Raw genomic sequence first — 24,425 nt, 5'->3', positions numbered from 1 at the left:
CGAGGTACAGTCATGGCTTGTGGCCGCTAAACAAACGATTTAAGAATCTCACAACGCTGTGCCATTATTTCCCATCTCAAGCCCGTTCTTTGTTTCATCTTTCTTTCCGCTTTGCTTTTCTTCTTATCGTTAATTTAAGCTTTTTTTTTCCTCCTGCATCATGCAGATCTCACACACGACGCTCCCCACTGCAGAGACAAATCGTGCTCTCGTATTCGGACATGCTCGCTCCCCTGATGAAACTAAGCTACAGCAGCCATGACTGCTGTGTCTGCCTTTGCAGGCATGAAAACGCCTAACGAGCAAAATGTGACTCACGCCGCATGATTCCTCTTCAACGCCCTCACAACGTCCCGCAGCCATGAGGCTCGAGCTCTTCGGATATGCATAGTCCAGTACAGTAACCGCAAAATTGTATATATATTTATTTTTCGACAAGCGGCAAGGAAAGCGGGATAGTTCTCACGCATTCCTTGTCTGTCCTTTGGTAACCACCAATCTTTCATCTATCTAGTTTACATCTCTCATCTTTCTGTCTGTCCAAGCTTTGTGAAGTGATACCTTTCTTTTATTTCTTCTTCTCCTTCTCCTTCTTTTCCTTTGAACCAATCTGTACAGATAACTGCGTTTGCATTTGATACGTTGTCAATGGATGTTCCCGCTGGGCCGTCTTTTGAAGAGTCGCACGACACTGCACTCTGCCTCATACCTCCACCTCACCTTTGGGGCCCAGTCAACACGCTACGATCACTCAACGACGACAAGTTCACAAAATGGCCACCGCATGTCACTCTAGTCTACCCATTCGTGAAACCAGAAGTCCTCCCAGATGCCGTTGAGGCGCTCAGCCACCTCGACCTGATGCCAGATGGTGACGGCATTTCCATCAACTTGCAGGAGGCTGGGGTCTTTTCCCATCGCCGACACAGCACAGTTTTTATTCGTCCAAAATCTGGACAGGAGAAAAGACGCCTTTCGGAGCTGAGAGACCGGATATACCGCTTTCTTGGATGGCCTAAGGGTAGACAGTACCATCCTCATCTAACAGTCGCACAGAGTGAAGATTCCCACGCAGCATGGCATCAATTCCTCCTGGAAAAAGCACGGCTTGTAGCGCCGCTGGCATGGAACACTCACCAACTTGCAATTTTGATACGTGACCCTCTATCTCCGAACAAGATGACAGCCTCGCGACCGATGAGGCTCTGGGGATATATCGATCTGGCTTCTAAGTCTCTCGTACGCGATCCGACGAACTTGGCGACAATCCCCGATCTACCACAGGATACTTCTTTGCCATCTCCTCAAGACACTTTCCGCTATGACGGCGTGAACACGTTATGGAAACCCCTTACAGACAGCCTCAACAGCCTGGAGTCTGAATCGGAACGGCCTGGTCGCCTTGTTGTCGCTTCCTATAATGTCTTGGCTGAGTTCGGCTGGCCGCCTACTGCATCTAGATATCCTGGACTTGTTAGCAATATTCTCTCTGAGCGCGCCTCGGCCGATATCCTTGTCCTTCAGGAGGTCACAGATCAGTTTCTCGACTTTTTACTGGCAGATGGCAATATAAGACGGCAATATCCTTTCTCTACCCATGGATCACCTCAACAGCTTGATGTTGGTCCTCTACCTAGTCACTTGAACATTGTGGTTCTCAGCAAGATTCCCTTCCAGTGGAAGTATCTGCCGACCGCAAAAAAGCACAAAGGGTTTGCAATTCTCACATTTCCTACAGTACAAGTTGGCGAGTCCTCAGATTCTCATACATCGCCCTTGGTTCTAGCTGCCTGCCATCTTAGTAGGGGGCTAACGGACATTGCTCTTAATACGAAAAGAGATGAGATAACAACTCTTGTTGAATATTTGAAATCCTCCTTTCCTCGGAATCCATGGGTAATTGCCGGTGACTTCAACTTGGCTTCATCGTCTCGCACGATTGATGAAGCGCTGGAAGCAGGCGAAATTTCAGAAAAGGGCCTTGAATGTCTTCAAGTAATCGACACCATTGTGGCAAAAGCTGGATTTCAAGACTCGTGGCTAATCACTCGAGTTGGGCCTGGAGAATCTTCAAGCACGACAGGAAGTCATGAATCAAATTTGGGGCTTTACGAGGGAGAACAGGGAGCAACTTTTGACCCAACCTCTAATGACCTTGCTGCCGCTTCTACCGGCGTTGTTAACAGCCGCCCGCAGAGGTATGATAGAATATTAGTCAAAAAGTGTGCGCAGTTGCACCCCCATGGATTCAATATGTTCGGTCAGCCAGCCGTCAATGAGAACGGAAGCACCTCTCAAACTTTTGCCAGCGATCATTGGGGCATTCGCTGCCTACTTATGCTGTCACCTCGTGAAGAAGGAAATGAAACACAGTCTGCTTTTCACTTTCAAGTCGACTTACATAAAGCTGCCCTTTCTTTGGGTAATTTCGAAGAGCTAAAGGCTAGTCTAGAATCCAGTGGTCAATTCCCTACCACTGCTGAAGCGAATCTGAGAAAAGAAGCAATTGATCTCCTTCAAAGAATTTTGATCGAAGAAGACGCTACTACCACTGCCGCTGAAACGCGCTCAAAAGTGCAACTTGCTCTTATCCCAGTCGGTTCGTTTGGCCTGGGTGTGTGGACTAACTTGTCAGATGTCGACTGTCTCTGTGTAGGCAACATAAGCACCCGTGTATTTTTCAACCTGGCAGTACAGAAGCTGAGAAAGGCTTCTGCAGATGGTGTAAAGATTCTCCGGCGTGTAATGGCAAATACTGGAACAATGCTCGAGCTGGAAATCCGCGGTATCAAATTTGACCTTCAGTATTGTGCTGCCGCAGCTATAGCTCAAGGGTAAGTTTCTCTTTATCAATCTTGTATATTTCGTCTTTGTCATACAAGGAACTTACTAAATCTCATACAGATATCCTGATGTTCTGAAACGGCCACCATCGGACCCCGTCTTCACTTTGCCGCTCCAAACTTTGGCAAAACTAAAACCTGCAAGGGATCTCTTTTACCTACGCAGGTCCATCCCTGATATGACGAAATATCGCGTAGCACATCTCTTTATCAAAGCCTGGGCACAGTCAAGGGGCCTATATGCAGCAAAGTATGGGATGCTGGGCGGAATCCATATTTCATCCATGTTGGTGCCCATCTGCAAAGCATTGGCAAATGAGTCCGAAACAGTCTCCACAGCCGATATTCTGACGACCTTTTTCCAACACTACTCACAATTCAACTGGGAGAAAGGGGTAGTATTCGATCCATTTTATCACCTGGGTTTGAGATATCATCGCACATTTAGAGAGCCACTGTGTCTACTTGGTTGGCATGGGCCATCTCTTAATGCTGCATCCACTGCATCTATTTCCACCGTCAATGCTCTTACTTCTGAACTCACCAGAGCTGCAGCCCTGTTTGACCAAGAAGATATGACATGGGGCAAATTTCTCGGCTTGGAACAATCCAGGGCGCCGTCGAGTTTAATTGAGAAGGGAGCTGCTGATTTTCTTGCGTCATATCGAACTTATATCAAAATAAATGCTCGCTACTGGGGATCCTCTCAACAGAAAGGAAGAAAATACCTAGGCTGGCTAGAGTCTAGGTGTATATCTATACTTGTTGGTAAGTTATATTAATATGGGTCACCAGCATTACTACATACTTACAAGCAGACTAGATATAAGTCGAAAATCCCCAAGTCTCATACCACGCATCTGGCCAGCCAGATTTGCAGATGCAGATCCGGCAGACAGTGCTGACGACCAGAACTCGGAACTCAACGCTTGCTATCTAATAGGTCTCAAGTGGGATGAGAGTGTTACTGATAAATCTACGGCGAACCTGGCCGCCGCAGAGGGAAATGTCCAGGTGATCCTTCAAGAATTTGAATCACGTATCCAGAAGGACGAGAAGTACTTTGATGCCGAATCATGTTGGATGAGCGCATCTATTACTCGTCGATCTAGCCTTGGCTCTGTGCGTCTTGCGCCTGGCCAGCTATACGACTTCGATGCCGATGATGCCGACCTGGACGAAGACGATGATCCGGATGAATTGAACGAATCAGACAGCGAGTTCTCTGGCACCAACAAGGACTCTCGAGCAACAAAGACAGACTCCTCAAAGTCTCCACTCAAAGCTGTCAAGCCACCGGGGGCAGGTAAACTTCGCAGCGCCATCGACACCCTAAATAGAATTCGTTGGGACGTTTCCATGGATTCCAGCGACTTCCTGGTTGGATATGAGGACCGCTTCATCGGAGCTCAGGAGAAGGCATTGGATAGCTGGAAGGCTGAGCAAACGGACGAGGAGTTCATCCCACAGCACCGAATATTGTACTTCAAGCGCAAGAGTGATGGAGTGATTGTATGGGATAGAAGGTCACGAGTGGACACTGTATTTGGTAGTGGATGAAGTGAATGGGAAACATGTAAGCCGACAAATTACGCACTGGACGTTAGATATCTTTTTAAAATTAGGAGCAAATTATTATTATGTACAGACAACGTTTGGCTATATAGCCATACATGGTATAGATGGTATCAGATCCCAGCTCATCTAGGCTTCCCAGGACTCACCGGTGCTTCTGCAATCCGCTGGCCGGAAATATCATCATCTCGCTATTAGCATCATATCCGCGCTGCGAGATTGAACTCGCTCGTCAAACAACAGGCCTGCGCAAGACCTTAAATCTCTAGTAATCATCATTTCGCGTCTACCACGGCATCTACAGCCTCTAGGAAGCAAGGCTCGCGAACACAGCCGCAATAGACGACTTGTCATATTTGACATATTTGCCCTTGCCTTTATCAATCTCATGGTAACGATCCCAAAATCTGTCATACAAGGGCTGGAGCTTCTGGCGAATGTCTTGACCAAACATTACCCGCACTTCACGCTCCATATTGTAAGATTTGTGCTTAGCCACCATGTCATCGAACGCATTGTTGAACTGTGTGAATTTCTCTTTGATTTTGTCCTTGTCCTTGCTGTTCAGGCCCTTTACTACTGAGGCTGAGTCGGCGGAGTCAGCATGGCCAGAAGTCGGACGCTTAGTTCGGTTTGTATGGATGGTGTCAAACAGATATACCGATAAATCTTTACAGATATCAGTATACTGAGCGGTAGCCCTCTTTCTCCATTGGTCAAGAACATCAAGTCGCGAATCGAGTAGTGTAGCAAGCTCCGAACTGCGGATCATATGCTCAATAACGACAACGCTGTTGGCCATGAACACGCCCAAAAGAGACTTGTTTCTGAGTAGCAACTGAGACTTTTGGTTCAGAGAGGTGAGCAGAACATCAATAGTGTCAAGGCAATAATGGGCGAAAAGCTCTTTGCCATCGGCGCCAACATCAAATGAAGCCAAACTTGGGATTCCTTCCATTGTGCGACCGCCACCAGCAGCTCCTGGCTTCCAGCCTCCATCACCCAGGGATATCATGATGCTTGATATTGGTCTAAGGAACTCCACCATGGAGATCAATCGTTGCATCGTCTCCGCGACAATGGGGGGCGTGACTCCGTCTGATGAAAGTGTCTGCAAATTGCCTATTTTTCGTCTGGTTTCTTCTAATAATTCGGAGAGGGACGACTTGGCCGTTTCACGAACGGGTTTTAATGCGGCAGAGAGGGAGTTCTTTAGTTCGCCTGTCCTCTTGTCAAGGTTACTCGATAAGCCAGAAATGATTTCGGTAACCTCGTAGGCCATATAGCAGTCGGTCGTAAGATGAGATTTGATATGTGTATTGAGCTCTCGTAAAGTTCTGGCCAATTCAGTAATGGCGCCCTGGCAGGTTGTTTGCAAGATGGGGCCCCAATCCTCGCGCTTGAAAATGCTGCAGATATTATCGTATTCTGCGAGGAAGATGCCCTCCATGGCCTGGGTGTACGTTCCAATGCCATTTGCGCCTGCTTGATACACATCGCCCGGATTTTTCTTCTTGGCGGTATTGACACTAGCTGCAGCCAGGTTTGCCAAGGAGGCAGCCAAATAAGGCCCCCGTACATCAGCATATATCCTCGCGACAGACGAGTCGAAGCTGTTTGGATAATTCCCTGCGACATGGGAATAAACGAGGCCAAGGCGGGCGACCTTGTCTTGTGAAAGCACGGGAAACGGCTTGTCTTTGGTGATGTAATGGAGTGGTTCGAGTGATCGGGGGGTTTCGCCGCGAAGGATCTTGTCGAAGTGGCTCTCTAGCTGTGAATTCCCCAGCTTAATAAGACGGGTCAAATCTGCCATCGTGCCCTGGTTTGCGCGGAGGTTCGACGTCTGCATTTCCTTGTATGAGTTGCTTAGTCGTTTGATGGAGGCCAAGTAGTTTGACAAGCCGGCCTTTTCAGGCCCAGAGCGAATGATCTGCTCCTCGTCATCTTTGCTGTCTGAAGGCTGGCGCAGGCGATCGATGGCAGTAAGCACAGACTCGACATCTAGCTCTCCTACTTAGCAGTGATTCGAATTTCGACAAGGGAATGTGGCTGACTTTTGCAGAGTGTCTGGAGACGTCTCGTCTCGCCATTCAGAGGGCCGGCGACATCCCGAACGCTTTGGCCCGTAGCTTCGAGGCGGCCAAGGGAGGCCTGGATCTTCTTGGTCAACTGGGAGGTTCGGTCAAGCCTGGAGTTTAGCACGTCAACTTCCGCTCTGGCTTCTTCATCTACAGCGTTGTATCTGCTATTGGACAAAGCTCCAATAGCCATTGCGCGTGAAACGGAGGCTCGATTGCTGGGAGACGGAGGGTATTGAAAGAGCAGGTAGCCGATAGCTAGCAGTAGTGTCATTTGCGATAGGTATAGAGAGCAGGGGTCGTGGTAGCTGGCCATTAGCGGCCGCTGCCTGTGTGGCCAATGAAAAGGCAGAGCGGCCATGATGGATGTTACAAGTATGTGGAAGAAGCAATAATAGCAGGATTTCCAACATTCTTGTTGAAAATAAATACAACTAATATATATTGTGTTTATGGCAAACAAAGTTTGTATTACCAATAATATAATTCCAAGTGGCGGTATGTAATTTTTTTTAATCAAACATTATTGTAGCCAGCGCTTAAAATGAAGTTTGTAGCAAATCTTATCCAAGGATTGTGGATTGCAAAGATAGAAAGACCCAGGTAATTGTGCATATAATATTACAATATTTGTATATTCATACCAGCCCAAAGCAAATATAAATGACATATGAAGCTGATTGCTTAGCTACCTGTAACTTGTAGCTAAATAGGTACCTTGCCTGCTATATCTACCAGGTGGTACGGAAAGAGAACAAAACAGGCTATGCTGGAGGGTGACGTCAATGAGCAACGGAGATCATGTGGCGATACTCAATCTCAACAGCTTCTTTGTCGCCGTTGAATGAGGCTATTTTGCGGGGTAACCAGGAGTCTGGAACCGGTTTCACTGACGACAGCTCCTCCAGCATACCACCCAATATCAAGTCAAGTACTGTAGATCTCCGCCATATATAAACTCCTAAATACCCCATCAAAATGCGTCCTTCTTAACTAGTCAGGCGTTGACATCGTTCGCGGTCCATCGTCATAACATAAGAACTGAAGATACCACGTTGATATAAAACAGCATCATGGAGAACGCAGCAAGCCCCGGAGAGCAGCAAAACCAAGCTACAACTGCTGCTGCTGAAGTGGGCAGCTCACCGGTTTTGAGCGGCAATAAAGATCGTCGACTTAGTGATGAATGGGGTTCGTTCCTATAGCCTTCCAGCACCACAGCTGTCGGGTGTATTTGCCGGCGCAGAGCAAAAAATTAGTCGATATGTGCAATCGAACCACTAACAAGATGCCAGATGCTGCAAAAGTGCCCCCCAGTCGCTTTCAGAAGCGTAAAGGGTCAATATATGCCACACCTAGCTCTCGTGATGGCCACATCGAGAAGAACTACGCCGAGAAATACCATGCTAAGATTGCCGAGATGAAGGCGGGGAAGGCAGGTCGTTCTGCAACCAGTGATGAGACTTCGAATAAAAAACATCAGGTTGATCCCCTTGCATGAGGCTCTGCAAGGTAAAGTTGGTATTATTGTAAACACGGCAGCGAAATCCCCCCTCTTAATGTAGCTCTCTTTTATGCACATTTAGTCATCAAGACCATCAATATCAATAGCATCTGGATTTGATGCCAAAGTTTCCTGTCTTGGATGCACATCTTTGGGCCCTGTGCTGGCAGCGACGAAGCCCTGCGGCGCCAGAGACTGTTTCTCTAGAGCCGCAATGGGATCGGCAGCTTCTGCGCCCGGGGAGCCTTCTGGTTTTTGTAAACTTCGTGCCAGAGCTTGTGACGCGATGAAGTTGACATCGGTGTTGTATTTAGCTTGGACACTGCGCTTGATACGCAGCATTTCTTTGAATGTGTCCTCATTGCCATGCTGAACCTCGAACTGCTCCCACTTTGTCCAGAAATCGGCATTCGTTCGGGGGTCGCAGAACTGTGAGGCATGTCCATAGATGGCTCTTGCCCGATCAATCTCTCCTAATCGTTTCTCCATATCTGCAAACTTGAGACACATTTCCTTGGCTTCGCTGTCTGGAAGAGCTGTAATGGCCCGCTCATAAATAGGTCTCGTAGATGGCAGGCCGAAATTGGAGGCCGATTTGGTGATGTAAAAATTGAACATATCAGCTCGATCTTCGTCAGAAACCGCACGCGTTGCTCGTTCATAAATCCGCATGGCATGGCGCGCAAGGCCACGTTCTTCCTCCAAATTGCCATACATGAGGTATATCGTTTTGGCAAATTTTGGAGGACAGTCCTCTACCGCCTGTTCGAAGAGATCTCGCAATCTCTCAATGCCAATCTTCCTGTCGACGGCCTTGGTGAGATACAGATTCCATAATTCAAAGGCCACTGGATAGCTGAAAAGATCCAAGCCACGCTCGAAAATCTTGAAAGACTCTTCGTAATACTTATGCTCTTCTAGAAGATTGGCATAATTCACAACTGTTTGAGGAGTTGCAATTCTCAATTCGAAGATGCGCTCATATACCTTCTTCACTTCATCTAGAGTTGAAACGCTCTCCACCATGTCCACATAGAAACTCCAAAGTTTCCAGCTTTTGTGCACCCGCTGCTGAGGAGACAAAGCCTCATCAAAGTAATCAACATTGGATCTCTTCGGTGCTTGAATCGCCTTTGCCATTACTCGGATGGCATCGTCAAAGTTCTCGCCTCGGAGTTCCATTTCCGCCCATTCAATCCACATATCGGCCAGCTCTGCCACTGATTTAAACGGGACCTTGACAGCCTTTTCCATGATGATACGAGCGTTTCTAATATCTCCACCCCGTTCATAAAACTTGGCGTAGTTAGCCCATAGTTGATGAAACGGACCTACGGCCCTCTTTGGGTTAATAGTTGTAATCGCATCCGTGTAAGTCTGAACAACCTCGACATTCTTGTCACCCCAGAGCGCGACCCGTTTTTCCCATTCGATGACATTGTTGGGGTTCTGTCGAAGTAAAACATCGTTGAGAAGAAATGGACGCCGGTCCATTAGATTCTCGAATCGCATCATCCGTATGTCGAGCTCTAAATCCGTTTCTTCATCTTCGATGCCCTTACCAGCGCGGGAGTTTGAAACGTCCATCAAAGCACCAATTATGGATTCTTCGAATTCAGCATAAGCGTCAAAAATGAGGGTAAAGTCTCTGACTGTCATGACGGTTGTTATGCCTTCCTCAAAGACATCACGGGCCCGCTCGAAGCTTCCCCTTCTGATCCAATATGTCGCAAGCCCAACCCAAAGTTTGCCTCTTTGATCGCTAAATCGAATTATTCCGGACCTAATGATGCCCTCTACGTCAACTCCATTTTCGTAGCTCGTTTCAATTTCAGGTGCGTGCTCGACCAGCATTTCGACCATCTCGTTCCAGAGTTCATAGTGGCCTTTCCCACGTTTGCTTGAAAACCGTGTGTCGTTGAGGATTTCTATATATCGTTTTGCGGCCTCGGTATAAGCACCTCTTAGAATGAGAAGCTCGATGAGGTCCTCGGCGTCCTCAGGATGGACTTGCATATATCGTCGCCAAATCTTGACTGCAGTTTCCCCTGAAGCGGCGTTGGCAAAAGGAAGATACAGTGACCATATGCGATTGTGCTGCGTAATTGGGAGTGCTCGCAGGGCTCGATCAAACGTTCGGCGGGTGAGTGTGACCAGTGGCTGCTTCATGAGAAATTTGAGGTACATTTCCCATATTGACGGCATTTTGTGTAGTAGAATCAATGATTTCTCAAATAGAGCGTTGACTTTTCGGTATTCGGCGGCGTGGATTGCTGGATTGAGCTTCGAAACATGCTTCACGCGAAAGGTGAGGTACTGTTGTTCTGTTAGCAACCGGACTAAATTGAACTTCATGACTCGACTCACAAGTTTCCAGAGCTTGTATGATCGCGGCAATTTGACACAAGCACGCTCCATCACAAAAGCTTGTTCCAAGACGCTCCCATGGCGAACCTTGAAATCGATATACTCTAGCCATGGCTTAACACGTGTGGGATCGCGGACAATATCTTGCTCGTAGACAGAATCTTCGTTCGACTGCAATGAGAGTTAGAAAGAAAGGTGCAGCGCAAATCACTGCCCGGAGGAACTCACAACAAGAAAGAGGTCCATTCTTCCGTCCGCTACTGGAGCCGCCATGGTGGCTTTCCCCCTCTCCTGCGAGAGGTAACTGCAATGCTGATGTTTTTCAAAATGATTCAACGAGGCCCATTGTTGTGTCCTGGGAACAGTGTTGCACAGAAATTGCTGTCAGGGTGTCGGATATCAGCCTACAATACGCGAAGCTGCATATGATTATCGCGACAGAAATATTTAGGCGCCTGCCACGACCATGAAAGGTAGCAGTGCTAGCGCAGGTAAGTGGCAGGCGGAAGATGCCCGCTTATAGTGATATCGGCTTTGTGGGGGAGCATGCACTGCGCATGCCGTGCTAAACATGGGGAGCTATCTGCAGGTACGCAACTTATCGAAGCATCCCGAGTGACATCCATACAACAACACCAAACTACAAACCAGTAATTGATAGAGGCTCTTAATCACTCTTGCAAACATGTCTGGCGCTGCAGTATGTTCTGACCCATGGGCTATTACTCATTTCTGTTTCTACCGCGGCCGATCTGCTGTGTCTAACCAACTCATAGGATCGTGAGGCCGTCTTTCCTACTCGGCAATCGCTCGGTATCATGAAGGCCAAGCTCAAGGGAGCTGAGACTGGCCATAGTTTGCTCAAAAGGAAAAGTGAGGCACTTACCAAGTAAGGGAATAATGCTATTGTGATCGCTTTTTATGCTACAAGAGCTAACTAGAGCTATCACAGACGCTTTCGAGGTTAGCCATTGTTATTTCAGCCAGCGTTTCTCTTGGACAAACTAACGTCATCGTAGAAATTACTCGACGAATTGACGAAGCGAAGCGAAAGATGGGACGTGTGATGCAGATTGCAGCATTTTCTCTTGCTGAAGTTAGCTACGCTGTTGGAGGCGATATTGGATACCAAGTTCAAGAATCCGCGAAATCGGCTCGATTCCGAATACGTACAAAGCAGGATAACGTTTCGGGTGTTCTTCTGCCGGCCTTTGAGAGTTTTCTGACAGAGGGCAACAATGACTTTGGACTCACTGGCTTAGGAAAAGGTGGACAGCAAGTCCAGCGATGCAGAGAAACCTATGCCCGCGCTGTGGAAGCTCTGGTAGAGCTAGCGAGTCTCCAGACTGCATTTGTGATATTGGATGAGGTTATCAAAGTGGTTAATCGACGAGGTTTGTCCCTCAATGGACTGACTGCTCTGTCACATTGACTAACTTGATGCAGTGAACGCAATTGAGCATGTCATTATTCCCCGAACGGAAAATACCATCAAATATATCAACTCCGAGCTGGACGAACTGGACCGTGAAGAATTTTACCGCCTGAAGAAGGTTAGAGGATCTATACATGGCTCATTCTCTCTAACGACAAATGCTGACATTGTTTCTTTATTCAGGTCGCCAATAAGAAGCAACGAGATAACGCTGCTGCTGATGCCGAGATGAAGGCGAAGAGAGAAGCCGCAGGGAATAACAATACAGCTGCTGGGGCAGATGATTCAGGCCCGGCAGATATATTGGCCGCAGAGGACGATGACGACGTGATTTTCTAAGCGCGCAAGGGCATATTTTATATTAAGGGCCCGACGATGATTTTCTTTTGCTCCTTGTAATTGTAGACTGCGAACATTGCCATAATACAGAAGTACATACCAAAACACCAAAACGATTTGCCCATTATATTAGTGGTCTCAACGTCCTATTGACGTTGGTAGGTAACCTTGATAGGCTTATCTGCTAATAGCATTCCAGCAGTATTCTCCTTCGCTGTAATAGCACCTTGTTCATTCTGGTACTCAACAAAAGCAATTCCACGTCGGCCTGGAACCAGTCTAATTTCTCGGAACCCATCAAACCGGCCGAAGATGGCGTTGAGGCCGTCAATATCATATTCGTCGGGGACATTTTGGATAAAGAGGATCTTGTTCGGCGGCAAGTATTCGTCTGGCACGACAGCTGATGCTGGGGCGCTGGTAGACTTCAAGCCTGACGGCTTCGCTGATTTGGACGGTCGAGCTTCGGCTGCGGCACCGGCAGCTCTCTTGAGCTGCCTTTGTTCGTCGGCTGCCTCAAGTGCCTTTCGTTTATCTAAGGAAGGATTAGTGCTGAGGAGACCAATTCGATTATTCCAGCTCCTCTTACCCTTTTCTGCTTGCCTATGCCGCTTGTGAGTCTCGAATTCATCCTTACTGCAGTTGGTCTCGACGGTTTTGTCGCTCTGCATCCGGGCCATGGCAACCTTCATAGGCTTGCCAAAGAGCTCGAACCCTTCAACTTCTTCGATGGCATTCTGGGCAGCGCTTGGTTGATCAAACACAATGAATGCTTGTCCCTTTGCCTTGAGGTTTCTCTTGGCCACGATGTCAATTACATTCCCAAACTCGGAGAAGATGGTCTTGAGCGCTTCCGACAGCACTTCAGGTTTCACCCGCTCTTCCAAATTTTGAACGTACACCCTACGAAAATATCAGCTTGTTGCCATGTACGACGCGTCGCGGTGCAATGACACGTACGTAGATATTGGCATATCGGACGCCATCTTGGAAGCCTGTGTTGGTGAAGAAGCCGTCAGTATGGGGAGGTCTTGGTTCGCATTAAGAGGGACAGCACTAACTTAGAACGCCAAACGCGACTTTGGATATTACGCCACTTTTCAAAGCAGCCAGCAGCAACACTCAAAAAGATGATTAAATTTTATGTGATGTATGAAAATATTCTTGAAGTTTATTTATTTTGTTTTTCGCAATTTCTTTTCACAGAAAACTCCCAAGTTACTACCTAATATCTGGGGATATATAATGCAAAGAAAATGGCTGTTCAGCCTGATGCCGCTTGTGAAAAACACGCTAACCCAAGAATGAAAATCAATGACTAAGCTTTGCCAGACCACTGGTGGTCCTCGAGTATCGATCTACTACTTCGTCTCTAAGCAGCGAGTTGTAAGAGCTATCTAAATGTATTGCTTAATCGATGTCGTGTTTAAATGGAGTGGCTATCTTGCTTTATCGAGGAATATACATTGATGAGCGACCAGTCGAATTAAGGACACCCATTTGACTGACGCTTCCTACTCTGATCAAGCCACCTAGAGCACGTCGCCTTCTAATGGGGACCCCAGACTAATAGAAGCCAGGTTGCTTGAGCAAAGGTCATTCTGTTCGGACGCAGCCAAAACAAAACAAAATACAGGCAGACATAAAGTTACTGTCTTCTTCAGTAATTGTGATTAGCTAGGGAAGCAAGCTTAATTCCAACCAATCCAAGTGCTGATTGTTATGATTCTAACAAAAGGCACGTGCCCGAGATTATCTTTGTTCAGATTGACCACAGCAGCCAGCCAGGATAAAGTTTCAACCAAGAATATCCTCTTAGGCATATCCACTATTAGTAGCCAGTTGCTAGCATAGCATATCATTGGCATTACAGTGAGATTGAGATTCTTATTCGGCTTTGCTATTTGATACGGATTAGAGTCTTCGTGAATCAACCGGACATATCTGCTGGCACAAGATGCGAGCGCTTGTTCATTGATGATTCCTATCTCTACTAGTATATCGCCACCAGCTAATCTCAAAGTCCGCCACCAAGTAAATAGCTATAGACGCTTTATGCATAGTCATCTAATATTTATCCTCTTCCTTCGTTGAGCGTTGCTGGAATTTCCTCCATCGAGGGATTCATTTAGCTGCTGTTCTTAATGTCGCAGGTGCAAGCAGCTTTATACTGCTTACACGAGTACGGCAATAACTGGCGTTTAATTCTGTACCTGTAGAGAGATGTGCAAAGATTTTCTTGCTTTGGAACATCGGGCAGGCCATTATTCAACCAGCTGATCTATAAACTCTGGCTATGTATCTGATGCTAAAATAGTGAGACCTCCAAGTATGTTGTAGGTAGCCCTGCCCAGCTACATTGTGCTGGGTCAATAGTAGTGTGGACGTAAAGCTTTTGTGATGTCAATAAGGCGACTATTGTAGTTTGTATTAATAAACAATGCAAGTATATACTGATTTGAACAGGCAAAAGCATTCCTTTACGAAAGATATCACTACTCTATCGCAGTGGAGTTCCAGGGTATGCCCGGACAGTAGTAGTATATGGTGCAAACATTTACACCATCCCAGCAACCTCAGTGTTGGAGGAAGAAAAAAAGTTATCCGCAAAATGAATATCTGTACATAAAGCAAAAATAATAGTAGTTGCGTTTGTACAAATTATGCTTTAATTGGTTGTCCTGGTGTATGTATAGCTATTCCCCTATTGTTTGGCTCCGGGGGCTGTGCAGTAAGGTCCCATCTAACTTTTACAATAGTTCTTAGCGATATAAATCGCATGGATATTTTGAGATAGGCGCACTTCGAGTCTAAAATAAATTGAAATGGAAGGTAAAGACAGCTCATTGCATGGGCCAAATTCAGTTCAAGTAGAGGCCTTTTCTACAATTCGGATAAAACATCATGTTTTCTTCCTCTCAAATGGCAATTTTCCACAGCCCGGGTGAGACGACTCTTCAAAATGCAATATTTCGCGTTAGTACTCCGTAGTAAGGTGGTAAAAGGCCCTTGTTGGCCCACGCGAAGAATCCCCAGCACAGCCATCTTTGATCTTGCTAGCTTGCAGAAGCACTGACCGCCGTAGAGTTGCATTCGTATGTCCTCGGCTAAGTGCCGAGGGCGTCAAGGGCACATGCAGATGTGATGTTTGCCTTGGCGATCGATTTTGCCTTGGCGATCGATGCTGCCGTGGCGCCCGAGAAAAAACTACTGCCTAGTACTGGGAAATCATGTTTGCGAAAAAATGCTGTCGCCGACTCGGTTCCTGTCGCAGTTCAAGACAAGGTATGGGGAAGGAATGCATCTCTCCCTCGTTTCCCGTGTCTGTCCGAGGGCTAGCATCAGGAAGAGCTGCTAACCCTGCCGAAAAGCTTAGCCATGCGGTCCTCCCCCCACACGCTCTTCCTCGTGCATCTCTGGATCATATATTGGTCTTAGTTTCAAGGGGTTTGTTTTCTGGTAGCTATTGTCCCCATTTCACTAACTGGTATGGATCGTCGGCACAGTCGGGAAATAGCAGTTGGCAGAACAAGCATGAGAACTCTGGGCTGCCAAGCACTCGGCGACTTATCACCATCAAGCATTCCCTAACTGATTAAGGATTTTGTGGCCGCGCCTTCGGACAGCCTGGCGAGTGTGGATTTGCGTTCCGACACTTCAAGAGGGCTTCTTTAGCTTGGTTGTGAGTGCTTTACGACTCAAGTACACGAATCCCAACGGGTCTCGATGCACCTACCATGGCAGTAGGTGGCCCGGAAACCTGCTTCATGTTCAAAGAGCCTATGTGCTTCCCGGGATCTATTGGGTCAGTTCAGCAAGTACATGTATTCACTTCCTATTGGGCAGAAGGCGCGAAAAAGCGTTTCCTCCTAGCCGGCGTATGGCTGACGATGAGCCTATAGCTGATAGCCTCTCAAGCAGATTCTGACGGCCAGGAGTCGTGTTCCAGGTCCTAGACATGTCTTATCGTTTCGTTCTGTGCGGCAAGGCATTTGGCTAGTCGATAAACTGTATCATCGTTTCAAGATTCTCAGTCACCAGGATCGGCAGCTATCCAGCCAGAAATTGTCGGACGATCAGCTCCCAGACGTATAGTCTTCAACGTGAGATCACACATGGTATTCTTCTACAAAGCGATAGAGGAGAACCGCCTTCCTAAGTAGGCGTCCTATCATCGCGAATTGCAACGACCAAATAAGCATCCTGTTATTGTTGTGATAACCAGCTTCTATTCATGAAGTTTATTGCTTATGGCCACTGGAATTTTGAACGGTCAACCCCTAGATGTGAAGCTTCAGATATGGCCGACCCTGAATACGAAACTTCAGCGATAGACGACCGACCAACATAAAGCCTTGAATATGGTCGACCGTGCTTCCTGTTATCTGATTAATTGATGAAATCATCATTGATTTGGAAGTTACCAATCGTCGGAATCAGGATCGGCCCTAAGTGTATGGCGTTGAGCGTGGTGTCTCACATCCCATTCTTTCGAACGGCCATGGTATTATAAAGAGAGAGAACATCCCGTGTTGCAGCTGGTATGCGTAGCCTTCGCAATGACCATTGTGATCTTCGATTGATCGCCCGTCTAGCTGGAAATCTATCTCAATTGCCCTCACTTGATCGTCAATGCCCTCTATGTATATGATATTTGGGCTCCCACTGCTGCAAAAGTCTCTCTGATGTGCTTTCTATAAGTCGCAGCCCGGCGATAGGACATTATAAGCGACTCCTGACCAATTGTTGAACACAATTGGGTTCGGGATAAAAGCTGATTCTTTTCGGCCAAGAAACATTTGACTTGAGATGGACTCTCTCCATTCCCTCTCAGGACTCTCAGTCTTACTTGAGAGCTTATACTCCTTGCCGATACCTGAAATCGCCACCAGCGGAGAGTTTCAAACCCTTCTATGTTCAGGTATTGACAAGAAACGGATTTTGGAGGCAATCCCAGACACGCCACATCCTTCCTCCCGACCGCTGGCGTTACTTCGTGTACTATTGACCGAGTTACCGGGACTCTGGCCGACGTTCCCCCTCGTCAAGTGCTTCACAAGACTGTATCACTTGATGCCAGAAGATGCCAGGTCTCATCAAGATGAGAGATTGGCACAAATAATCCACGACACTTCGGAAATGGTCAAAAAATCGTATGGGTCGTTTGCGTCTTTTATTTCTTACGACTCACGGCCAGCTCTGAGATCATCAACGCCAGGAAGCTATATAACCCACAAGGGCTTACGAAGATTCGTTGATAACTTTCGACTTCCATCTGGAAACTTTGCTCGGAAGCCGATTGTCGCAATAGCTTTACCCAATGGCCCGTTGCTTGCTGCGACCTGTATCGCGGTTACAACATACTATACCTCTGCGCCAATCAACCCTGCTGCTGGCGCTGAGCAATTTCGTGCAGATGTGCAACAAGCCGGTGCTCTGTTCATACTGACTACGAGAGACGACTATGAAAGACTGGAACTCGGGGATCCCTGGGTCGCCTCAGCAGGCATCCAGGTCTTCGTGGTGAAGTGGGATGATGGCGACGAGATTGAAATTCAAGACCTCAACGGCACTGCTGTTTCACAGAGCCAGAGCCTTCCTTACAATGGACCAGATGATTTAGGATTGATACTCTTTACAAGCGGCACGTCTGGCACAAAAAAGGTTGTTCCCATGACAATGCATTCTATTGTCTCTGGTATTTCCTTTGTAGTAGACTCCTGGGGCCTGACTGCTTCGGATATATGTCTCAATATGATGCCATTATATCATGTGTAAGTGCAAACCATGGAGCGTCTGTGGGAAATAATCTCGGCTAACACCTATGGTAGTGGAGGATTGGTTAGAAACATCTTTGCTCCCATCTTCGCAGGCGGATCAACAGTATGCTGCCCAGCATTTGATCCTAGTTTATTCTGGGATGTAGTTCAAGAAACTCCCGTTACGTGGTATTACGCGTCTCCGTCAATGCATTCCGTTATCTTGGCTGCTGCTTCGGATCGCAAGACGGTCTTAGAGCAGAGCTGTATTAGATTGGCATGCAATGCTGCAGGAGGTCTCCTGCCGTCGTTGGCGTGTAAACTTCGAGATACATTCAAATGCGTGGTACTTCCAAGCTATGGGATGACCGAGTAAGAGATATGATGTCAAACTATACTTGTAAATCATACTGACGCATATTACTAGATGTATGCCAATATCAACGCCGCCACTTAATTACCAATTAGACAGAGAAGGCACATCCGGCATCAGTGTAGGACCAGAACTTTCTATACTGAATTGGTCAGATTTTCCGGTATCAGTTGGCGATGTTGGGAGGATATGTGTGCGCGGGGAGCCTGTATTTCCTGGCTACCTCAATCCTGACGGAACTCTGGATAAGTCGCCATTCAACTCAAACGGCTGGTTTGACACGGGCGATCTTGGCTACATGGATAAAGATGGCTACCTTTATATCACTGGAAGAAGCAAGGAAGTGATCAATCGCGGTGGTGAGCTCATCTCACCGTTCGAGGTGGAAAATGCCATCATGCGCTTATCTATGTCCCAAGAGTCGCCGCTCCATGGACGTATTCTCCAAACTCTTGCCTTCTCCGTGCCTCACGACGTGCTGCAAGAAGTGGTTGCGGTGGTGCTGGTAACCCCTGCAAATACTCCTCGCGTGGATCTGAAAACATTACAGACCGCTTTACGTTCATCATTGCAGCAAGCCAAATGGCCAGTTCTCATCACATACATGAACGATGTTCCAAAGAAGAACAATAAAGTCTTGAGGATCAAATTGGGCCAGAGATGCGGGATACCAGAGTTGACAGATGATACATCTTATATGAAGAGGCACTGGGAGGCTACGTGTCCCCCTCCAGATACTGACCTCTCAGTTCCAATTAGCTCCTTCCAATGTGCTGTTGACTACAGTGCCTTGTCTGCTAGTTTGGATGATACCATACCTGGTAATTTCAGACACTACTGCAGACAAAATACCACCAGAGGAACACTGCAAGCTTTTATAAGCCCAATTGAAGAGAAATCAAGGGCATTGAATCAACAGCCAGATGCCTTAAAAGCACAGCTATCCAACATCATTCACGGATACTTGGTGCCTGAACAGGTATACCTGCTGTCAGATCCTGTGCCACTTGATTCTTCTGGCGCCGTCGATAATGACAAACTCGACCAGTTACTTGCCGAAATGGGGAATGCTTCTTTGCAGGAGCTTGACGCGTCCACTGACGGAAAAATCAGAAAGATTTTTGCCAATGTTCTTTCTCGGGACCCAAGGGACATAGCACTTGACGTCGATTTCTTCACTCTAGGTGGAGATTCTCTAAAAGCAGGGCGTCTGGTATCGGCCTTACGGTCTACATTTGCTATCCAGATTCCCATCCAGCTTGTTTTCAACCAAGGGACAGTTTCTGCTATTGCTACATTTGTCGACAAAACAATAGAGCTCCAACCGGCTGATACAATCACCGATAACAAAGTTGGCTGCTCCAAGACTTACAGCTCGACAAATCCTATCGTGATGCTTCTTCAGCTGATTCCGCTCACTGTTATCTATCCTCTACGTCGCGCGGTTCAATGGACCGCTTTCATTGTTGCCTTGGGCTACGTTCAAGGATGGCCAACGAACCATCATACGCTGGGCCGGCTGTTTAATGTGGTGGTTTCAGTTCTATTTTCAAAATTTGTAATTCGAATTGTCAGTCCATTCTTTGGCATCGCCGCCAAATGGCTGATCATTGGTCGCTATCGCGAAGGGCTTTATCCCATGTGGGGGACATACCACACGCGCTGGTGGATGGTTCAGAAGATTGTCAGTATCTGTGGAAAAGGATTTTTCAATATGAATGGAAGCATGAAGATTATGTACTACCGCCTGATGGGGGCCAAGATTGGCAAGAATGTTGAGATCACTGGCACCTCAGTTGGCGAGTGGGATCTCCTTGATATCCGAGATGGGGCAACCCTTTCACGGTGCATGTGCCGCCCGTTTGCCGTGGAGGGCAATACGTCCATGTACCTGGGTCGTATTGTTGTTGGAGAGAATGCGTCTGTTGGTGCAGCATCAATCATAGCGCCCGGTGCGGTTGTCCCCGCCAATGCTTGCATTGGACCGAATTCGTCGAGCTGGGAGCTTGATGATGCTGACGAGGAGAACCGGGCACTTTCTCCTAGCCTGGCGCAAAAGCCGCATTTGCTTCTCACTTGCCTATTCACGGTACCGCTGGTTTTCTTCGTATGGATCTTATCGCTGCTCCCTTGGCTGGGTGGCATCCTCGGCATGGTGACAGCGATGCCTACTCCCGATATCTCGCCGGTGAGAAGTGTTGTTGACTGGTTCTCGACACCCAAACGGGTGGGATACCACTCCCTTGCGTTAGTACTGCGAAGTGTTCTCAGTCCGTACATCTTCTTTACTTTCGCCTTGCTCGTGAAATCACTGCTGGATGCTGTATTTGGGAAGATGACTTTTGCCTCTGCAAGAGACCGAGGAGCGATTACTACGTGGCGAGCGGCTTTGCTAAAGACCTTGTTGCCAGTTTCGCGCCTGCACGACATGACGGTGATGTTTGGCCAGCACTACGAAGCAACATCTATAGCTTTACGCTTACTGGGTGGTCGAATTGGTAAGCGAATCTACTGGCCAGGCACGGGCCCCAGTATTGGTGATTATCATCTGATAGACATTGGAAATGATGTCGTATTTGGATCTCGCTCTCACTTCATCACCTCGGATGGCACCGGCTCCGAAAAGATCACGGTTGAAGACCATGCTATGATTGCAGATCGAGTATGTCTACTGCCGGGTGTGACGATTGGCAGTCAAGCAACCATGGGCTCTGGCTCGCTGACGCGCCGGGGAGCATCTTATGCGTCTGGTGGTACCTTCGTGGGCGCAAAAGGCCGCGACTGTGTTCATCTCTCAGGTGGCCAGAGCACGGCAGTAGATGAAAAGAAATTACATCGTGTCCGCGTGCGACATATACGCAGTGACGACACACTCACAGGCAACACGATGGATTTAGATCTGAAGGAGGGTAGCATGCAAGTTCGAATTCCCCATTCGAGCAGTGATGATACGCTCGCCGAATTACGCACTTCACAAACGAAGCGAGGCGAAATAAAAAAGGGGGGCTTTACGACTTCTGAGAGTGAAAAAGATGACAGTGGATCAGAAACGACGGAGACAGACGACTTGTCTCCATTTGGGCGTGCATTTTATCTCAAACGTGCGCCTTACCACGTCCTAGGGCAATTTGCCATCTTCTGCTATTCTTCATTCATCGTCATTTTCACTACCTTTTACTGGAATGCGCCAGTCGTCACATGCGCACAAGTGGTTGACCATCTTATGGATCGGTTTGTTCGACGTGAGGTAAGCTATACCTTCAATGTTGGCGTGCTATTGCTCTTGTCTTGGGCAAGCATGGCTGTCATATTTACGTTGTTGGCCATTTTGGCGCTCTTCATCGTCATTGCGAGTAAATGGATTCTATTAGGCCGCCGCACGCCTGGCAACTATGACTGGGATAAATCGTCTTATTGCCAACGGTGGCAGATTTTCCTCAGCATCGAGAGGCTTCGGCGGCGCTGCTTTCATAGCCAAGGTATTATTGGGCTCTTAACAGGGACCAACTGGATCGTTTTGTACTTCCGAGCACTGGGAGCTGAGATTGGCAAAGACTGCGCCCTCTTTGCCAATGGCAACCCCAGTTTGATATTCACAGAGCCTGACTTGATCAAGCTAGGAGACAGAGTGGCTATTGACGATGCTAGTGTGGTGGCTCACATCAACACTCGGGGCAAGTTTGATCTGAACAGACTGCACATTGGGGACAGGTGTGTGATGCGTTCAGGAAGTAGACTGCTGAGTGGTGCCACGATGAAGAATGATAGCTGTCTTTTAGAACATACGCTCATCATGGGTGGCGATGTGGTGGAAGAAAATTGGACAATGCAGGGATGGCCTGCAGAGAGATATACCGGGAAGAGAGCAGCGGTTGAGCAGCGAGCATCGAAGTGAATCGATGGACAGATTATGATTGCGCTTAGTATCTTGCTCGCATGTGGTAGACACAATAAGTAGAGCGATCAGCGAAAAGGGGGCTAGTTTTGTGTTTCATTGGAATCTCAGTGAGTTGACGCTTGTTTGGTACCAAATTCTTTAGTTAGATGGATAATGACAAAGTGGTGATTGGTATTGCTCTTATTGCGGAAAATTAGGTCTCTTTCCTGTTTCCAAAAGCATCAGTATCCACACTCACAATATGTTGACCGTCTAGCCCATATATAGATGACATTGATGCTTAGTTTGAGCATCTTGCGAATCTTTTATATACATGCATTATACTCATTATCATTATCATCATCATTATTATTATTCAAGATATGTACCTTAGTTTTGAGTGCTGCCGATAGCTTCGCTTAAAGACGCCGAAATCAACCCATGTGTGCCCCTGCTCGCCTGTACCGCCCTTGAAACTAGTGATTGGTGATTGCATGAAGCAGGCGAGGGTAGCTGGCCCTTGAACCAGAGATTTGTAACTTCATCTCTGTTGGGCAGATATGCCACACAGCAGGCTGCCAGAATAGATTCATGCTCCAGCGCCACAGGATCCAGCACAATTGAGGCATCTTTGCCATTCTTGCTCGCCACCAGGGCAGCCACTCCTCCAGAAACGGTGTCCACGCAGTCAATGCCTGCATCGGCAATGGCCGCAGAGGCAACAGTGATGCATCCGCCTAGAACGTTCATCACATCCCATTCCTCGACTCGCCGCTCCACCGCGTCTTGCCGAGTTGATTCCCCTTCGATAATTGTGACGACGACGTCGACGCCACTCTTGGGCCACCGGTCAGCAATCAGAGCTCCGCGAAGGGCCGTTTCTAGGTGTGTGCTGAGGTCCTTTTCGCTCGAGTCACGAAGATAGCCTCTACGCTGTTTCGTGGCAAATGGAGCGAACTTGACATGAGTTGAGAGCACCATGTAAGGAGAGAAGGGAGCAGAGCGTGGAAGCGACCTGGGTCCATGGACGGTACACGTCAATTTCATGCCCGAGCCATGTTCCCCTTCTCGAGGCTCAATCTCCAGATAGGCGGAGCCAGATGCTGAGGGAGTCACCCCTGTCTTGAGGTCTAGCAGAAAATGAAGTCTTAGTCTCAAAACTCTCGTGATAGCTCATCGCTGTATATGGTTGGGATGGGTTATCTCACAGAGAGGCCGGATGGCATCAGGTGCTCGCTGGCGGCGCAAAGCCGCATCTAATTCGCCATCGTCATAAACTGGAGGTAAAGTAGAGCTCCCGGGCCCATTTACTCGTCTTCGATCCGCCATGATATCTTATTCTCTGGCTGTGCAGCACCAGCAGCTCGAAGAACTTTTTTTCTCTTTGAGTGAGTCTCAGAAGCTGGACCCACTATGTTTTCTTCGTTTCAGCGAGACGAAGCACTGCGTTTTCCCCGATAGGGCATAAATCAGGTACGTACCTCCCTGGCAGAAGCTCTAGAGCTAGAGAGGCGCTATTCACCTAAGCGTGCGGATCTAGTCGCATATTTGCATATCGATACGGCAGAGGTCCGCTACTACAAAATCTTCGTGAAATTTTTCTTTGCTTTGCTTCACTCTTCTTCACTTGGTAAACAAAACACTTTCGCCACGCAATGTCATGGCTTGTGTCAAAAATGCATCAATGAATGCTGGGGCTGCTGCCATCCACCAGGATAAGCGAGATATACGGCCCCAGCCGCAGCTGAAAAGGTAAGCAATGCAGTATTTGCCTCACCATTCGAAGGCGTTTTGCCAACTTCGCATCACCAACCTCCAAACATCTTCATGATGATTTCTCACACTCTGTTCCCGCGAATCCTGAGCGCAGAACAAAACATGCATCACCATCTGACCTAAGCCTTCTCACACTGGCTATGCTGTATCTATGAAAACGTCAGTCAACTAACGCTGATGCTTTAGGAGATATACTACCTGCTGCTGCTATTGGTAAGAAGTTCGGTATATACCTATGCTGTGATATAATATGGTAAGCACTACAATTTCTTTTTTTCGTTATTGCTTTTCTCAAGAACCCTCCGACTTTATGATGAAAAACCTTTTTTCCAGTTCTGCTACTGAACATTATTGATGACTCCTAAATTACCATACCAAGATCTCTGATGTCGGTTTCTATTACTATTGTTAATGTTTATTTCACCGCGCTACATTTCAAGCCGCTAACAATTTGTTCTAAAGTCTAGTACTGTACTTTGTCCATTGTCATACCTTT

The 24,425-nt window shown here is 47.5% G+C and overlaps 9 protein-coding genes across 9 annotated transcripts; 5 read left to right on the top strand and 4 right to left on the bottom strand.

The window, feature by feature from the left end:
• Nucleotides 1-75: 75 nt before the first annotated feature.
• Nucleotides 76-4,542, top strand: TrAFT101_005178 (uncharacterized protein). The gene is made up of 3 exons (XM_024905704.2): nucleotides 76-2,834; nucleotides 2,905-3,611; nucleotides 3,667-4,542. Exons 1-3 carry the CDS (start codon nucleotides 649-651, stop codon nucleotides 4,401-4,403), a joined length of 3,630 nt encoding a protein of 1,209 aa, XP_024759455.2. The 5' UTR covers nucleotides 76-648; the 3' UTR covers nucleotides 4,404-4,542.
• On the bottom strand, nucleotides 4,238-6,771 carry EXO70 (exocyst complex component exo70). The gene is made up of 2 exons (XM_024900310.2): nucleotides 6,476-6,771; nucleotides 4,238-6,422 (listed from the first exon to the last, which is right to left on the bottom strand). Exons 1-2 carry the CDS (start codon nucleotides 6,690-6,692, stop codon nucleotides 4,726-4,728), a joined length of 1,914 nt encoding a protein of 637 aa, XP_024759456.1. The 5' UTR covers nucleotides 6,693-6,771; the 3' UTR covers nucleotides 4,238-4,725.
• A 176-nt stretch (nucleotides 6,772-6,947) lies between these two features.
• Nucleotides 6,948-10,828, bottom strand: MSP41 (Pre-mRNA-splicing factor syf1). Its single transcript, XM_024903986.2, has 3 exons — nucleotides 10,599-10,828; nucleotides 10,371-10,541; nucleotides 6,948-10,319 (listed from the first exon to the last, which is right to left on the bottom strand). The coding sequence occupies exons 1-3, from the start codon at nucleotides 10,641-10,643 to the stop codon at nucleotides 8,082-8,084; spliced, it is 2,454 nt and encodes an 817-aa protein (XP_024759458.1). The 5' UTR covers nucleotides 10,644-10,828; the 3' UTR covers nucleotides 6,948-8,081.
• Nucleotides 7,372-8,157, top strand: TrAFT101_005176 (uncharacterized protein). Its single transcript, XM_066127401.1, has 2 exons — nucleotides 7,372-7,690; nucleotides 7,795-8,157. The coding sequence occupies exons 1-2, from the start codon at nucleotides 7,573-7,575 to the stop codon at nucleotides 7,998-8,000; spliced, it is 324 nt and encodes a 107-aa protein (XP_065983512.1). The 5' UTR covers nucleotides 7,372-7,572; the 3' UTR covers nucleotides 8,001-8,157.
• A 172-nt stretch (nucleotides 10,829-11,000) lies between the features above and the next one.
• On the top strand, nucleotides 11,001-12,266 carry VMA8 (H(+)-transporting V1 sector ATPase subunit D). Its single transcript, XM_024902575.2, has 6 exons — nucleotides 11,001-11,070; nucleotides 11,147-11,259; nucleotides 11,323-11,333; nucleotides 11,390-11,764; nucleotides 11,817-11,923; nucleotides 11,989-12,266. The coding sequence occupies exons 1-6, from the start codon at nucleotides 11,056-11,058 to the stop codon at nucleotides 12,142-12,144; spliced, it is 777 nt and encodes a 258-aa protein (XP_024759459.1). The 5' UTR covers nucleotides 11,001-11,055; the 3' UTR covers nucleotides 12,145-12,266.
• Nucleotides 12,148-13,373, bottom strand: TrAFT101_005173 (uncharacterized protein). The gene is made up of 4 exons (XM_024905706.2): nucleotides 13,206-13,373; nucleotides 13,105-13,139; nucleotides 12,734-13,047; nucleotides 12,148-12,679 (listed from the first exon to the last, which is right to left on the bottom strand). Exons 2-4 carry the CDS (start codon nucleotides 13,128-13,130, stop codon nucleotides 12,291-12,293), a joined length of 729 nt encoding a protein of 242 aa, XP_024759460.1. The 5' UTR covers nucleotides 13,131-13,139; nucleotides 13,206-13,373; the 3' UTR covers nucleotides 12,148-12,290.
• A 1,915-nt stretch (nucleotides 13,374-15,288) lies between these two features.
• On the top strand, nucleotides 15,289-15,743 carry TrAFT101_005172 (uncharacterized protein; the record flags this gene model as incomplete). Its single annotated transcript, XM_066127400.1, has 2 exons — nucleotides 15,289-15,429; nucleotides 15,516-15,743. 2 exons carry the CDS (start codon nucleotides 15,289-15,291, stop codon nucleotides 15,741-15,743), a joined length of 369 nt encoding a protein of 122 aa, XP_065983511.1.
• Nucleotides 15,744-17,283: 1,540 nt separating this feature from the next.
• On the top strand, nucleotides 17,284-22,171 carry TrAFT101_005171 (putative NRPS-like protein biosynthetic cluster; the record flags this gene model as incomplete). Its single annotated transcript, XM_024906747.2, has 3 exons — nucleotides 17,284-17,918; nucleotides 17,976-18,275; nucleotides 18,331-22,171. 3 exons carry the CDS (start codon nucleotides 17,284-17,286, stop codon nucleotides 22,169-22,171), a joined length of 4,776 nt encoding a protein of 1,591 aa, XP_024759461.2.
• Nucleotides 22,172-22,488: 317 nt separating this feature from the next.
• MTR3 (3'-5'-exoribonuclease) lies at nucleotides 22,489-23,559 on the bottom strand. The gene is made up of 2 exons (XM_024903989.2): nucleotides 23,362-23,559; nucleotides 22,489-23,283 (listed from the first exon to the last, which is right to left on the bottom strand). Exons 1-2 carry the CDS (start codon nucleotides 23,480-23,482, stop codon nucleotides 22,544-22,546), a joined length of 861 nt encoding a protein of 286 aa, XP_024759462.2. The 5' UTR covers nucleotides 23,483-23,559; the 3' UTR covers nucleotides 22,489-22,543.
• Nucleotides 23,560-24,425: the final 866 nt, after the last annotated feature.

The sequence above is a fragment of the Trichoderma asperellum genome, chromosome 3, assembly GCF_020647865.1.
Source record: "Trichoderma asperellum chromosome 3, complete sequence".
NCBI classification, from domain to species: domain Eukaryota; kingdom Fungi; phylum Ascomycota; class Sordariomycetes; order Hypocreales; family Hypocreaceae; genus Trichoderma; species Trichoderma asperellum.
The sequence above is the reverse complement of the archived record's forward strand: the minus strand, read 5'-3'. Positions and strand labels throughout refer to the sequence as shown.

What these genes read in the sequence shown, in the direction of transcription:
- TrAFT101_005178 (XM_024905704.2), top strand. Translation starts at nt 649, where the DNA reads ATGGATGTTCCCGCTGGGCCGTCTTTTGAAGAGTCGCACGACACTGCA. An exon ending in GCCGCAGCTATAGCTCAAGG is followed by an intron (nt 2,835 to 2,904) that starts GTAAGTTTCTCT and finishes AATCTCATACAG; the next exon opens with ATATCCTGATGTTCTGAAAC. An exon ending in GTGTATATCTATACTTGTTG is followed by an intron (nt 3,612 to 3,666) that starts GTAAGTTATATT and finishes CAAGCAGACTAG; the next exon opens with ATATAAGTCGAAAATCCCCA.
- EXO70 (XM_024900310.2), bottom strand. Translation starts at nt 6,692, where the DNA reads ATGGCTATTGGAGCTTTGTCCAATAGCAGATACAACGCTGTAGATGAA. An exon ending in TCTCCAGACACTCTGCAAAA is followed by an intron (nt 6,423 to 6,475) that starts GTCAGCCACATT and finishes TAGGAGAGCTAG; the next exon opens with ATGTCGAGTCTGTGCTTACT.
- TrAFT101_005176 (XM_066127401.1), top strand. Translation starts at nt 7,573, where the DNA reads ATGGAGAACGCAGCAAGCCCCGGAGAGCAGCAAAACCAAGCTACAACT. An exon ending in TCGACTTAGTGATGAATGGG is followed by an intron (nt 7,691 to 7,794) that starts GTTCGTTCCTAT and finishes ACAAGATGCCAG; the next exon opens with ATGCTGCAAAAGTGCCCCCC.
- MSP41 (XM_024903986.2), bottom strand. Translation starts at nt 10,643, where the DNA reads ATGGCGGCTCCAGTAGCGGACGGAAGAATGGACCTCTTTCTTGTT. An exon ending in GAATGGACCTCTTTCTTGTT is followed by an intron (nt 10,542 to 10,598) that starts GTGAGTTCCTCC and finishes CTCTCATTGCAG; the next exon opens with TCGAACGAAGATTCTGTCTA. An exon ending in CATACAAGCTCTGGAAACTT is followed by an intron (nt 10,320 to 10,370) that starts GTGAGTCGAGTC and finishes ACAGAACAACAG; the next exon opens with TACCTCACCTTTCGCGTGAA.
- VMA8 (XM_024902575.2), top strand. An exon ending in CAAAGTGGTTAATCGACGAG is followed by an intron (nt 11,765 to 11,816) that starts GTTTGTCCCTCA and finishes AACTTGATGCAG; the next exon opens with TGAACGCAATTGAGCATGTC. An exon ending in AATTTTACCGCCTGAAGAAG is followed by an intron (nt 11,924 to 11,988) that starts GTTAGAGGATCT and finishes TTCTTTATTCAG; the next exon opens with GTCGCCAATAAGAAGCAACG.
- TrAFT101_005173 (XM_024905706.2), bottom strand. Translation starts at nt 13,130, where the DNA reads ATGGCGTCCGATATGCCAATATCTAC. An exon ending in TCCGATATGCCAATATCTAC is followed by an intron (nt 13,048 to 13,104) that starts GTACGTGTCATT and finishes ATATTTTCGTAG; the next exon opens with GGTGTACGTTCAAAATTTGG. An exon ending in GCATAGGCAAGCAGAAAAGG is followed by an intron (nt 12,680 to 12,733) that starts GTAAGAGGAGCT and finishes ATCCTTCCTTAG; the next exon opens with ATAAACGAAAGGCACTTGAG.
- MTR3 (XM_024903989.2), bottom strand. Translation starts at nt 23,482, where the DNA reads ATGGCGGATCGAAGACGAGTAAATGGGCCCGGGAGCTCTACTTTACCT. An exon ending in TGATGCCATCCGGCCTCTCT is followed by an intron (nt 23,284 to 23,361) that starts GTGAGATAACCC and finishes ATTTTCTGCTAG; the next exon opens with ACCTCAAGACAGGGGTGACT.